General features: G+C 44.2%; 1 protein-coding gene across 3 annotated transcripts in view; it reads left to right on the top strand.

The window, feature by feature from the left end:
• CNNM4 (cyclin and CBS domain divalent metal cation transport mediator 4) overlaps positions 1-15,660 on the top strand; it is a 178,242-nt gene that overhangs the window by 138,241 nt on the left and 24,341 nt on the right. For all 3 annotated transcript variants that reach the window (XM_030201667.1, XM_030201666.1, XM_030201665.1), the window contains one exon: positions 12,791-12,966. In XM_030201667.1, coding sequence (XP_030057527.1) covers positions 12,791-12,966 — 176 coding nt within the window. The remainder of the gene's footprint in view (positions 1-12,790; positions 12,967-15,660) is intronic.

Below are 15,660 nucleotides of genomic sequence, written 5' to 3'. Positions count from 1 at the left end.
TTAAGCAGTGACTACACTTGTGTTGGTGACTCAGTGTACATACCTGTGACTGTGCTGGCATCTTTAAGCATGTGGAGTAGCCCCTAAATATATGTGTGGGTGTGTGCAGAGCGGTGGTTGCTCACATACACAGTTGGATCTTGGATTTGGCTTAGCTCATACTTGAATTGATGACTTTGTATGTATGCAATGTGGGTACATGTTTTACCATTTATAGCTCTGATTGTGAACAATACCGTACACGGTATCTGGGAAAAAACCAGGACCCCTTATAGTTTCAAAATACTTTGCATTTGTCTGAACACAAGTTATGAATTAACTAAGAAAAAATCTAGGGGTGGGCAATTAATGTGTTAATATTTTAACGTACTAATAACATTTTAATGCCAGCTGATTTTTTTCCAGCTGATTTTTTTTTTAATGCGGACTTGCCTCCTTTTCCCATGATTACCTCAACAGCTTGGGCTACACATTTTCTCTTCTTCCTCGCTGCCTCAAAGTCCATTTTCTTCCCCTGCACTGTGATTAGGCTCTGCAGATACTTGAGCCACGCTGCTGCTGTGCAGGAAGTTGGGGAAGTCTCATGGTCTCAAGTCCCGCAGGAGTAACGGGACTTGAAACTGCGAGACTTCTCCAACTTTCTGCACACCATGGCTCAAGTATCTGCAGAGCCTGATTGCTGTACAGGGGAAGAAAATGGACTTTGAGGCAGTGAGAAAGAAGAGAAAATGTGGAACCCGAGCCTGGCTGTTGAGGTAAACATGGGGAGAAGGGGGCATGAGAAAACCTGGGTGAAGGCTGAGGAGGGGAGCAGAAGAGTATCTGGGTGAAGGCTGCGGAGGGGAGCAAAAGAATGGGTGAAGGCTGCGGAGGGGAGCAGAAGAGTATCTGGGTGGAGGCTAGGGAGGGGGGCATGAGAGAATTTGGGTGGAGGCTGGGAAGGGGGGGGGAATGAGAAAATCTGGGTGAAGGCTGGGGAGGGGGGCATGAGAGAAAGAAACAGAGGGTGAGAAAGATAGAGAACTTTGTGCTCAATAAGAGAGCGCCAGTAGGAAAGGGTGAGAGAAATGCACAAAATGCATGCTGTGACTATTCGTGATTAAAATTTTTAATCATTGCCCACCCCTAAAACCCCACCATTATACTAATATATTTTCAAAGGTCATGACCATGCTCTTATTGATTGCTTATGTACCAAAGGTCTTCAGGGCAGTGCATTACGCAGGTTTCAATCTTTCCTGTCTCACACTTCCAATGAGGTTTATCAGTTCAATTCATGTTCTTGTTCTTATGCCTCTCCATGTGGTATAGGAAAAGAGACCGCAAAAGGGAAGACTTTAGCCCATTACGTATAGAGGTACTCACAGAATGAGTAGTGTAGCCAATGGGCCTCTTTAAAAAACAACAGGAGGACAAAAAGAAGCAAAAATGCTTTATTCCTTAAAGTACTTGACACGGCACAGTGTTTTGGCTAAGTGCCTGCTTCAGGGGTTTTAAAAGAACACTTCCCTTCTGGATTTACTCACCCGACTTTTACTCTGCGTCTTTTTCAAGATAGCGTGGTTTTCAACTACATATGTTTTAAGACATTGACAAACTGTAACAAGGTGCATTCTTTTAAAACCCCTGAAGCAGGCACTTAGCTGAAACACAGTGCCGTGTTGGGTAGTTTAAAGAATAAAGCATTTTTGCATCTTTCTTTTTGTCTCTCTGTGCTATGCCACAGGGCTCTGTGCTGGCTCCACTACTTTTTAATATATTTCTGGCCCCTCTCTTGATTTTTGTAGAATCATTAGGCCTACGTGTCTTTGCCTATGTAGATGACATCCAAGTTCTTATCCACATTGATCCTACTGATACCCTTGCTGTCCAATCTCTAAATACCTCATCCTCTCATCTCAGCACAATACCTACAAACCCATAACCATAAACACCCCAGACCACACCCTCCCTATCTCAGATAGCCTGAAAATACTCGGCGTTACAATTGACCGCAACCTTACAAAGAAAATGTTCTACTCAGTGTGGAAACTTAAACACGTAAAACCTTTCTTCCCGAGGGAAATATTCCGTAACCTAATACAATCAATGGTACTAAGCCATGCAGACTATTGCAACGGAATCTATGCGGGATGTAAAGAACAACTCACAAAGAAACTCCAGACTGCTCAGAACACAGCAGCCAGGCTGATATTTGGTAAAGCACGATTCAAAAGTGCCAAACCCATCTGAGAAAAACTGCATTGGCTCCCAATCAAAGAACGTATTACCTTCAAAATCTGCACCCTGGTCCACAAAATTATCTACGGCAAAGTCCCAGGCTACATGACAGACCTCTTAGATCTACCAACCAGAAACAGAACCAGATCATCACGAACATACCTAAACCCCCACTACCCAAACTGCAAAGGACTCAAATACAAAGCAACCTACGCATCCAGCTTCTCCTATATAAGCACACAACTATGAAACTCACTGCCAAAAGCTGTGAAAACAACCTACGACCATCTAAACTACAGGAAATCACTAAAAACAACCTGTTCAAAAAGGCATACCCTACCGACCCAACATAAATGCCTACATTCTGCAACACAGCAAAACCAAAGTTTGTAATGGACACTATATAACCTCTCCTCTCTTCGATCCCCATTGTGCCTTAACCTTAATCGACCACAACATCACCATGTATTTGTTTCTCTACCAGACTTGGCGAACGCCTTTACAGTACCTGCAAATAGGTGGGAAAATGTGGGATACAAATAAATAAATGTCAAGCTAGACCAAATTGCATTTTGGCTACACTCACATAAGCTTATACTCAATTATGGGAAGAGTAACAATGTCCTATTTTCATGCTCTAATCTGTCTCCTGTAGCTCATCCCATCACCATAGCTGGTAATCTGCTTTCCGTGGTTTTGACAGTCAGAATTTTAGGTGTTATCCTCGTTGACAGTCTGACTTTTCGCCCTTATATTTCCAAGATTATTTGTCAATGTTTTTTAAAGCTACGAATGCTTTATTTGATTCAGCAACTGTTTACACCAACAGCCGTTTGGGTTTTTATTTATTCACTAGTCCTCTCAGGCCTGGATTATTGCAATGCTTACAGGTAGTTCAGAACTCGACTATACGCCTTCTCACTGGGTCAGCGTGTTATGATGATATTACCCCTCTCCTTCATGAGGAGCATTGGCTACCGGTCTCATATCGGATCTCCTACAAGTTACTTCTTTTAGTTCATAAAATTCACCATTCAGGCCTACTTATGATATCTCACACCTTACTGTCCCCCTCGGACTCTTCATTCTTCTCAGGACAGTTTGCTTCAGATCCCCTCCTTTCATTATGTTCAGCTCTCTTTCTTACGTAAATGCCTGTTTTGTATCAAGGGCCCACAGCTCTGGAATGCTGCTCCCCTGTCCTTGCGACTGGAGACTGCTTTGTTTGTGGCTGCCTTCGATCCTGGCTGCACCTCACTGACCGCTAATTCCACTGTTACCACCAGGTGCTGCTGCTCTCTGCTGTGTTTGTCACCCTGTTGATGACTTACTGGTATTTCTCTTTTCCTTCTTATTCTGTTCTTACCTCTTTCCGATATTATTATATGGAGTTCTTTTCTGCTCTTATAGACTTAAGATGTAAACCGCTCTGATAGTTCATCCTCTGAGTGGTATATCAAGCGATTAATAAACTTGAAACTTGGGGGGATCCCATTTTTTTTCTGGACACCGTGTATATTGGTCATTGCAGATCTGTGCTCGAATACCCGGAGACCCCAGGATGTAGCCATTCCCTCAGAGACTGGGGCAGGGACACTATTTGCAGCAGCCAGCCCTGCATGTATTGATGATTTGCATCACCTGTACCAGAGCACGTCTGTGAGCATGTGAAGTGACTGGGCATAAGTGTAAGTGACTGTGTATCTGTGGTTGAGCTTTCACCCATATTTATGACTAACCACATGCACATTGTGATAGAGAAAGTGTGTCAGGATCTGCACACATGGCAGTGAGCACATGCAAATATATGTGCACTTTAGATGTATTCAGGTTTGTAGAATAGTTGACAGGTTGATATTCAAAAGGTTTGTCCTACTAATTTTGTGATTTTAGCTGGACAAATTGGCAGGGTTTATATTATCTCCATTTATTTCTTCACTACTGCTCAGTGGGTAAATTTCACCCAGGTAAATCATTGGCCACATGAAAAGGTGCAAGGATGGACATATTTCCAGGGTGTGGTAAAACTGTAGCTGGCCAGCACAGGTATTCAGCATTTAATTCCACAGACAAGCATGGAGATATTGGCATGTTATATCATGACTTCATCCGACAGATTCAGTATGTAATGCTCTCCTGAAGCACAGAGAAGCTTTTTAGGGCATTCCCTCTCCAGGCAGTGCTCGTTCCTCCCCTTCAGTCTAATCCAAAGGTTTTGAACCCAGTCCTCTGGACACCCAGCTGATCGGGATTGGCTGGGTATGCCCAGAGAACTGGTTTCAAAACCCCTGGTCTAATGTTTCCACAATAAACACAGCTCTTCTCAGAAGCACTGGTAGATTTAAAACAAACAAACCCAGTGCTGAACAGGCAGACTGCACTGTGGAGGCATGGCCAACACTGCCAAATCCTCTTTCTCTCCCAGGCAGGCATGGCAGCCTAATTGACTATCCTACCCCCTTCCTGCTTCCGTATGGGCCCAGCAGAGTTACCAGTATGAGAAAATGGCCACACCAAAAAGATCAATGCCAGAGCGGTTGTGAAACTTTTATTACCAGTGACAGCACATGGCCCTTAACATTGGGACTGTTGCTCTATCCCAAACCCCCTCCCCCCAGCTCAGAAAATCTGCACATGGGTACTGGCAAAAGACATGGCCTGGACAGTGCAGCACAAGGGCACTTGCCCTGTGGGACACTGAGCATAGTATAGCTTTCCAAGGCTGACCAGTAACAAGCAGACTGTGAGGAACCTCATAGACATGTTAAGACAGCTAAATAATAAAATTAAAAAAAAAGAGCAGTGGAACAAGGTAACATTTTTGCCCCCCCCCCCCCCCTTCCTCCACACACACAACAGATTCATCAGGGAGCATTCCAACAGCACCTGTACTCATCGTATATTGGAGATGCACGAAGGTACTTCCCCCTCCTCTTCCCTCCTAGATAAATATCTCTATTGATGCCTCTACCAGATCCATTTCACTGCTGTCCTGAGAACTGGCCATATCCACTCATGCGCAGCCTTGAGGAATCTCCCAGAGTGTGCTCTTGCAGCTACTCAAAAGAATCCTCCAAGACAGCGTTGGCCTCCCACAGAGCACAGCAGTCGCTACAGGTGAGTCATTCCTAGGCCTATCCATGTCAGCTGACAGCCATGTCTATCCAGTCTGACTACCAACCTAGGAAGGATGAGGCTTACCCTCTCCCTCCCCCATAATGCCCAGTCACTTCAGATCTCGGGTAACAACATCAACTCATCTCATAGCCCTGTGGTTTCCAAATCTGGTCCTGGAGGCACCCCAGTCAGTCAGGTTTTCAGGATTTCCACAATGAATATACATGACAGAGATTTGTATGCACTGCTTCCACTGTATTCAAATCTCAGGAATATTCATTGTGGATATCCTGTAAACCTGACTGGCTGGGGTGCCTCCAGGACCAGGTTTGGGAACCACTGTCATAGCCTGTCTTGATCATACATGTGTAGCAGTGCCACTGAAGATGCTACCTCCTTGATCCCTTCTAGCACTCCAATCCAGACAAGAAAGTAGAAGAACCATCCCACCTAGTTCCTCTGGAAAAATCTCTAGGGCTGCAAGATACATTCCAATGTCCTTCCAGGCAAAGATCAGAAAATCCTGAACACAGTAGGGAAAAATATACACTAAGGGACCATGCTCAGCTTGAATATAGTAGCCCATCAGTTGCAGTTCCTACATGATCTCCACTCTCCAACAGATCATTGACCTCCCCAGATCATGCCTTGCAGATTCCCAAGAACAGCTTGCCCAGCTCCACTGTGGCACAGAAGAAAGTAGTTTTCACCTTATTCAGATCACCTAGAAAGTCTACAATAACACATCCTGCATAACTGTGGTCACAATTGATGCATGGAAACCCACATGGCTCAGAATATGTGGCCTCTGGGATGAACTGCATGACTGCCTCATGTACACCAGGTGCCTGGGCAACAACCTCTTCAGCAAGAAAGTGAAAAAAAACATGGGCATTTTTGAAAGAAACGTCTAAGTTGAGATTTGGACATCTTTGTAAAATGTCCAAATCCGGGGGAGGGGAAAACTGTATTTTCAAAAAAAGATGGACGTCCATCTTTTGTTTTGAAAATACCATGGATGTCCTTAGACATGGACGTCTTTGAGTTTCAGCGATTTTCAAAACCAAAGATGTCCATGTCAAAAACATCCACATCCAGGCCATTTGGACATGGGAGGAGCCAGCATTTGTAGTGCACTGGGCCCCCTGACATGCCAGGACACCTACCGGGCACCCTAGGGGGCACTGCAGTGGATTTCATAAATTGCTCCCAGGTACATAGCTCTCTTACCATGTGTGCTGAGCCCCCAAAACCCACTACCCCCAACTGTACACCACTACCATAGCCCTTACAGGTGAAGGGGGCACCTATATGTGGGTACAGAGGGTTTCTGGTGGGTTTTGGAGGGCTTGCTGTTTCCTCCACAAATGTAACAGGTAGGGGGGTATGGGGCTGGGTCTGCCTGTCTGAAGTGCACTGCACCCACTAAAAACTGCTCCAGGGACCTGCATGCGCTGTCATGGACCTGAGTATGACATTTTAGGCTGGCACATAATATTTTCAAAGATGTTTTTTGAAGGTGAGAGGGAGTTAGTGACCACTGGGGGAGTAACGGGAACTTATCTGGTCATTTCGGGTACCTTTTTGTGCCTTATTTGTAAGAAAAACACGTCCGGGTGAAAACGTCCAAGTGTTAGTCATGGACGTCTCTGCTTTTTTTTGGTTATGGTTCAAAGACATCCAAGTCTTAGGCGCACCCAAGTCCCGCCTCCAACACGCCCCCCTTGAAATTTGGACATCCTTGCAACGGACTTCAGTTAGAGATGCCCAAAATTGGGTTTCGATTATACCAATTTGGACGTCTCTGAAAGATGGACGTCCAAGTACCGATTTATGTCGGAAGATGGACGGCCATCTCTTTTGAAAATGAGCCTGATGGTCTCTCAAATCAAGGACCATTTCTTCTTCTCCTTGCATGAGCTATCTTCCCAGCCAGAAAGACCAGTTATGTCACTACTGCTTGGCTCAGTAGCCCCTCTGTATAAAGCCATAGCACTTGCAAATTTTCCAACAGTTCTATCTACTAACCTTTACCCATCAGCCTCCTCAGCCCTACACAGAGTGTCAGAGACCCCAAGAGTGTAGGCTGCCTCCACAATCACTTGGCTCAAACCTACTTCCAATGTTTGACTGCCTGCATCATTTCATAGAGACTTGGTACTCCATCACCACAGATTGATGGTCTTGAGCATTGTAGACTTTGGCTACAAAATGTTTTCCACTGCCCAAAACCCTTGGTACTCAAAGTCGCATCCAGGATTCTGTTCTAAGACATCACTCTCCCATCCACGAGACTAAAATAATTCTTGCAAAACAAAGCCTTTTCAACGAGGGTGAGATTTCTACTCCAGAATCTTTCTCATCCTCAAAAAGTCTGGGGGGCCTCTAGTCCATCCTCACATCCATGATTTCAATGTGTTCCTTAGAACAAAAAGTTTAAAATGAATCTGTTGCCATTGGCCTTTTGCTCCTTGGTTGCAATAACTGACTTGCCCCTCTAGATCTTAAGTATGCCTACACCCACATACACATCCACCTCCATCACTGGCAGTTCTCCACGTGGACATCTGTGAAGTTGCTCCATGGGCTTCAGTCCATACCTTTGCTAGATATTACTGCCTGGAATTGCCATCCATGCAAGACACTGCCTTTGGGCAGTTAGTCTTATGTATCCGTTTTGTTAGCCTACTCATCACGTTTTCTCAACTTGTCATCCCTTCTGTTTATCTTTGTTTCTTGGGTCACTTACCTAGAGCCAGCCCTACACAGCAGTCCTCTAATTTACCCCCTTAAGGTAAATCCAATTTTATAAAGGCATTTTTTTCATATATGACAGTATGAACACGTAAAATGCCTTTTATAAAATATCCTATGTATACAAGTATACACATACTTCACAAGTCCAATGTAGACATATTATAGGGCAAAGTTTAGATTTATAAAATACACATTATTGCGCATTTTGTACTGCTCTTGAGCTGGTGCACATGTGCATGAGTTCATCAGACTCTGCAAGATTTGCTATAGTATTGTATAAAGACTTATATATACCTATGTGTCTTTATGAAATAGGTGACAAATAGGTGCCTTCTTTCCCTCTCAATCTAGGTGACATGTTTCTAAAATTACCCTCTGTAAAAGTTACTTGGGAATGAAACCTGTGTTCTGGCAGGCTGATTGGAGACGTGGCTGAATCACAGAGGCTGCTTAGCTGTAACCTTAGCTTCCAGAAACATAACCATGAGGGGCAGAAGGAGAAGTCTGGCCCTACAAGAGCCCTTTTGACCAGCAAGAAATGTCTTATCAAGGGTGGTATATAAAGAAGTTCAGCCAGCTATACCCTTGCTGGTTCAGTGGTGTCCCTGGACAGAAATATTTGGGGTGGCATCAGGGAGGCAAGCTAGGTATGTTGGGGGGGGGGGGGGAGAGGGGGGAGCCAAAGTGACATTTCCATACATCATCATTATTCCCTACCTACAGTTTTAAATAAAGCTTTAAAATATACAGTAAGGGTAATTCTATAAATTGGGATCTAAAGACAGTTGTTGTGTGCTTAAGTTATAGAATAGTAGTACTTATGCACTTGATAGATGCCTCTAATTGGCAATTAACGCACATAACAGCTAGATGCTGTTTTATAACATACACACTAAAATCGCTTACTGAGTGAGTGGGGGGAACGTGGGCAGGTCATGGGCGTTTCTCTAAAATAAATATGTAATTTATACAGTACTATAGGTTATGCACAGTTCAGGGTACAGTTAGATGCCAACAGTTACAACTGCCACTGACTTGATGTAACTGTTGGCATCTAACTTTATGTGCACCAGTGCCTGCTTATACTAGTATTATATAACTGAATCTTGTCGCTAAGATACCATTATAGAATTGGTGCTAAGTACATGGCATTGGGACACCAAAATCTTGGTACTAGTTTATAGAATTGCCACCTGTAAGTCTCAAGGGATTTGTATGCATAAAGAATCCCATGAGCCAGTTTCAGCCACCCTAAAAAATACCCATTGTAAATGATAGTAGTATTTCACAAATTCTTCGATATTGGAGTGAAATCTGGATTCCATACAAGATAGACCAGAATCCACACATGCCAAGTTACCTAGTTGTAGGAAGGAGACATGACCAATCCTGGTTTTGAATTCACATCCCAAAGCAGTGTAGGAATTTATAGCCCCTAATTCTACTCACTGAAATCCATACTGCAGGTCCAATAATGCTTCAGATTAGGATTGTCAGAAAGCCAGAAATAGCTTAAAATCTCCCTGTTTAAACTGGGTAACTTGGCAGCTTTGAGAATCTCGGCATAAACCCCGAACCTCCAGTTTTGTAACACACATCACAGTTCCTAATAATGGAGCTAGGACCTTTTCTCATACAACTCACCATACAAAATTATTATTTAAATTGCAAAATATATAGAAAGTAAATGTTTCCATTTTCTAAAATTAAAAATAAAAATCTTTATTTTGCCTTTGTTCTCTGGCTATGCCATGACAGTGCTCTGTAAGCCACATTGAGCCTGCAAATAGGTGGGAAAACGTGGGATACAAGTGCAATAAATAAATAAATAAAATTCATGTTTGTCACAATCTCCAGTTTCTGCTTTCCTATATCTTCTCTTAGCTCTCTTTCCAGATCTGCAGCCCAACTGTCACTTCTCTTCCTTCCTGTGTTGTTTGCCTTTTCTCTTACATCCATCTCTGATTTGAATCTTTACCTTTGTTTTCTTCCTTTTTATTTTTCTGCCTTTCAGTATGCTCAGTTTTTATTCATTTTTACTTTCTAGTCAAGTTTCTTGTTCTGTATCTACCTCCAGCTTTCTATCTCCCTCACTCCAGCCCTCCCATTCATATGGTTCCCCATTTTGGTTTTTTTTGCTAACACTTCCCTGACTCCAGCATCTCCCCTCTATCTCTCTATCTCTTTATCTCTATCCAGCATCTCTTGTCGCCCTTCCCCCATTCAGCATTTCCCCATCACCCTATTTGCCTGTTTGCCCACCAGTGTTTCCTGTTTTGAGGGGCGGGAACTGGCAGAGCGTGCAGCAGCACTTGAGATGGAAGGCCCTTAGGCTTCACTCTTCTTTATTGCTGCTGTTGCATGGCTGAGAGGCCATATCCATTTGAACTGTGATGACAAAACATTTTTTGGGGGGTGGCACTTGCCACTCTGAAGTGATGCCTATGTGCTGGTTCAGCAGTTTTCAGTGGGTCTGACCATTTACTGCTGTCCCAAGTTCTTGCACTGCTTTGATACATGTTCTTCCTTCTTGCTTCCTGCTTGATTCCTGATTTACATTTGGTTCCTGTCTCATACCTGATTCCTGCACCGTGGTTGGTTATCACTCTACCTGTGGTTCCTGATCCTGCTTGGCCAAACTCTGCCTTGGGCCTAGCCTCTCTGTCCAGGTCATTGCCCAGGGGAGATCCTGACAACCCTCATATTCTGCCTGCATCTCCCCTGCTTGCCTATGGAGAAAACGTAGTAGCCTATCTGTAATGGGGGTTCTCCATAAACTGCAGGGGAATGCAGCCACACTTTCTTGCCCTATTTCCCTCAATATTCCATCAGGAAGAGGTAGCAGTTCACTGGCAGCTGAAGCATAGTGTGTGGAGGATGGAGGAGCACTGCCTAGTGCAAGAATTCCCACACATGCTTAAGGAAGCCTAAAAGACTTTGTTTGGCTTAAGGAGAACTCAGCACACTGGATCCATCAGATTATATTGTCATACTGGGTGGCTATACTCCCCTGCTGTCTATGGAGAACCTCCATTACAAGGAAGCAACATATTCTATCTGCCTACTTTTGTGTGGGTAAGTCCAATCAAGTAGTGTTCATCTTGAAGTTGTCTGTTTAAATCTATCCTGATATATGCAGTGGAAGACTTATCCAGTTAAGTCCTGCTAAATATCCTACTAAAGCTATCAGATGAGATGCTGGATAACTTGGTGAAGGCTAGAGAATGAGGTGATGAGAGGCTGCATACCTGTGGGGGGATGGCTAGCAAAGGGGACATGAGATGTTGGACATCTTCAGCGTGAACTGGTACAAATAGGTCCTTTTCTGTGTGAGACTATGCACCAGTCACAGAATGTCCCAAGGGTTTCCAATGTCCTAGGCAAACCTTCAGCTGTGCACTCTTACCCCTTGGGATGACTCAACGCACTCTCCCCTTCAGTGTCTAACATCTCAGTTCCCCTTCAGTAGCACTCCCCAAGGTATTCAGCCTCTCATTAATCCTTCTCTAACCGGCACCTTGTTGTCTAGCATCTCATCTCTTCTCTCCCCTCATCGCCCTTATGCCCAGCATCTTCGCCTTTCCCTTCCTTATGTTCAGGGCCACTGAGAGACTGGGCCAGGCCCGGGACAAGGCCGCCCCCAGGGCCCCACCCCACCCCCGCCGCCCCAAGGTCGCCGCCGCCACTCCCCCCCCCCTCCATCCGCCACCGGGCCAGGCCCCCTGCATTGAAATCACAGCGCTTCTCACCTCCATGTGAAAGCGCTGCAGGGCAGCAGATCGTCTCCCTTCGGGCCTCCTTCCCTCCCTGTGTCCCACCCTCGTCTGACGTAACTTCCGCGAGGGCGGGACACAAGGAGGGAAGGAGGGCCGAAGGGAGGCGATCTGCCTGCAGCGCTTTCACACGGAGGTGAGAGGCGGTGTGATTTCAATGCAGGGGGCCCGGCCCGGTGGCAGACGGTCGACGACAGAGGGCGGGTGGGACTGCGGCACCGGGCCCCCCTTGGAGGCCCTGGCCTGGGGAATTTTGTCCCCCCTGCCCCCCCTCTTGGCGGCTATGTTTATGTTGGGCCGCCTGCCACCCTCTACTTTCACCTGGGCCCAAAGCAACATCAGTTCAGTTTGGGGCCTTTCAGCACAGGCCTGCATTCAAGTGCTGTCAATTCATGCCCCTTTCAGTGCAGACTTCTTCTTGGCGGGAATGGAGTGTTTCAGTGCTTGTGCAGGCTTGTGCTTAAAGGCTCCATGAACAACATTAAAGTTGCACTTCCACCCCTCTCTGCTCTGAATTCTGCTACCTTGTCTGCATTTGGGCAGGGCCTACCCTGACCAGTTACCTGTATGAGTGCATGAGAGAGTATGTGGGAGCATGTGTTGATCAGCTACCTTCATGAGAGTAAGTATGTAACTACCTCTTGAGTATCTGTATTTCTTTGTCTCTGCATATTTACATGTATGTTAGTTTCACTGGGGTGTCTGGTGATGTGTGTTTTTGTGTGCACATTATTTTGTATGAATCTAGTTTGTTTATATTCATGTGTGTACTAATATTTGCATGTTTTCTCAAGGATATATGATTTGGTTCATGAGTCGATTATGTTTTTGTCTTTATCTCTACGACAATTCTTAGTCTGTAGCACATTAAAAGCTCTATTACAGATATGCATAGTTGACTCCTGACATCCATATCTTTGCAGAGCTGCGCTCATCATCTCATGCAGGTGGATTGAGTCGTTCAGGATCAGTTGGTTGCCGTGAACACCCAGACAGTATCTCCCCCACGATTAGCAGCACCCAGTTTGGTTCTACTGGGTCCCAACACTACATCTCTGACTTCAGTGTCCGAGCAATCAGTGATCTACAGATTGTTAAGGTGAGTCGTCTTTGGAGAATATCAGTTATTGGATCACCCACATCCCCCAAGACTCTGTACTAAGAATATTAGAGTAATTGAGAAACTGCCTTGTCTATCTTCTGTTCCAGTGATACAAGTCTGTGTGACCCAGTGACATTCTTTCTTCTCTGATTCCTTGAATTGTTTTCTTTGCAAGGCCGCACTGAATTATCAGTGCCTTATGTTGGAGCACAGCTCCCCCACCCCCCACCAATACATCTTCATTTCCTTTGTATGAGATAGCAAAGCTTATATGTAAGAGCAACGGTCCTTCTGTGTGAGAGACATGGGAGTCCAGGTAGCAGAACACACATTCTTCCTTGTTCTTTCTCTTCTGTCTCTATCTTTGTGTGAAGATAGAAAAGCAGACCAGATGAGAAATAAAATTGACATTTATAAATTGCTACTATAATACTTGACTAGGATTAAAAGATTGTGCTTGACAAGGCCATGTTTCGCTCAATGATGGACTGCAGTGACTAATTTAAAGAAAGTTGCATGTGAGGTCAGAGAGGTAAATAAACATCTCAGCTAGGATAGGAGTGCATAAACATGTCCGGCTGCAGTATGTGCAGTCCATGTCACTCGTGTGTGTGCATGAGACTAACAGGTTAGTTACTTCTTCCATTAAAGGCCTGGTTGAAGAGCCAAACTTTCACATGTTTCCTGAAGTAGAGATAGTCTTGTGTTAAAGGGAGTGCATTCCAGAGTGTGGGGGCTACTCTGGAGAAGGCTCGTGTGCGGGTATCACATTGTGTAATCTCTTTTGGAGATGGTGTAGTTAGGGATATTCCTTGGGAGGACAATGTCCTTGGAGGTGTGTAGAAGTACATAAGTATTGCCATACTGGGAAAGACCAAAGGTCCATCAAGCCCAGCATCCTGTTTCCAACAGTGGGCAATCCAGGTCACAAATACCTGGCAAGATCCCCCAAAAGTACAAAACATTCTATACTGCTTATCCCAGAAATAGTGGATTTTCCCCAAGACCATTTAATAATGGTCTATGGACTTTTTCTTTAGGAAGCCGTCCAAACCTTTTTTAAACTCCACTATGCTAACCGCCTTTACCACATTCTCTGGCAATGAATTCCAGAGTTTAATTACATGTTGAGTGAAGAAACATTTTCTCTGATTCGTTATAAATTCACTACATTGTAGCTTCATCACATGCCCCCTAGTCCTAGTATTTTTGGAAAGCGTAAACAGACGTTTCACATCTAACCGTTCAACTCCACTCATTATTTTATAGACCTTTATGATATCTCCCCTCAACCGCCTTTTCTCCAAGCTGAAGAGCCCTAGCCGCTTTAGCCTTTCCTCATAGGGAAGTTGTCCCATCCCCTTTATCATTTTCATCGCCCTTCTCTGAACCTTTTCTAATTCCACTATATCTTTTTTGAGATGCAGCAACCAGAATTAAATACAATATTTGAAGTGTGGTCGCACCATGGAGCGATACAAAGGCATTATAACATCCTCATTTTTGTTTTCCATTCCTTTCCTAATAATACCTAACATTCTATTTGCTTTCTTAGCCGCAGCAGCACACTGAGCAGAAGGTTTCAACGTATCATCAACGACAACACTTAGATCCATTTCTTGGTCTTTGACTCCTAACGTGGAACCTTGCATGACGTAGCTATAATTCGGGTTCCTCTTTCCCACATGCATCACTTTGCACTTGCACACATTAAATGTCATCTGCTATTTAGACGTCCAGTCTCCCAGTCTCGCAAGGTCCTCTTGTAATTTTTCACAATCCTCCCGCGATTTAACGGCTTTGAATAACTTTGTGTCATCAGCAAATTTAATTACCTCACTAGTTACTCCCATCTCTAGGTCATTTATAAATATGTTAAAAAGCAGCGGTCCCAGCACAGACCCCTGGGGAACCCCACTAACCACCCTTCTCCATTGAGAATACTGACCATTTAACCCTACTGTCTGTTTTCTATCTTTTAACCAGTTTTTAATCCACAATAGAACACTACCTCCTCTCCAATTTCCTCTGGAGTCTTTCATGAGGTACTTTGTCAAATGCCTTCTGAAAATCCAGATATACAATATCAACCGGCTCACCTTTATCCACATACTTATTCACCCCTTCAAAGAAATGTAGTAGATTGGTGAGGCAAGATTTCACTTCACTAAATCCATGTCTATAATTTCCCGGATCTTCTCTGGAACCTTTTTTAAAAATCGGCATTACATTGGCCACCCTCCAATCTTCCGGTACCACACTCAGTTTTAAAGATAAATTACATATTACTAACAATAGCCCTTAAACGATCTGACTTCCCCCCAATAACAGTCATCACTTCAGTAAAATAGAAGGGGGCCTCACTCTTGTGCACCTCTCCATTCATACTCACAGGAAGTCTCTGTGATTCATTATCAGTGGATATCATTATTGATATGAAGCCCTATTTTTTTTATCATTCCCAAGGTTATTCACAAAATGCCTAGTAGTGATCACAGCCCACCTTAGGTAGTAAGGGATCTTTCTGTTTGTTTGCCAGGATGACTAGCTGATAAAAATTCAGGTCAACGGGCGCATGGTGAGCCCAGCAAAAGGTGGTGAAGCTTCTATTTTGAAATTTTTTGTTATTTAAAGAAGAGCAACACAAGGAGCAAATTATCAGCTTATTATACAATGAATCATTATATCAGT

Source organism: Microcaecilia unicolor, chromosome 4, assembly GCF_901765095.1.
Source record: "Microcaecilia unicolor chromosome 4, aMicUni1.1, whole genome shotgun sequence".
Classification (NCBI taxonomy): domain Eukaryota; kingdom Metazoa; phylum Chordata; class Amphibia; order Gymnophiona; family Siphonopidae; genus Microcaecilia; species Microcaecilia unicolor.
Note: the sequence above shows the minus strand (reverse complement) of the source record. Positions and strands in the feature narration are given on the sequence as shown.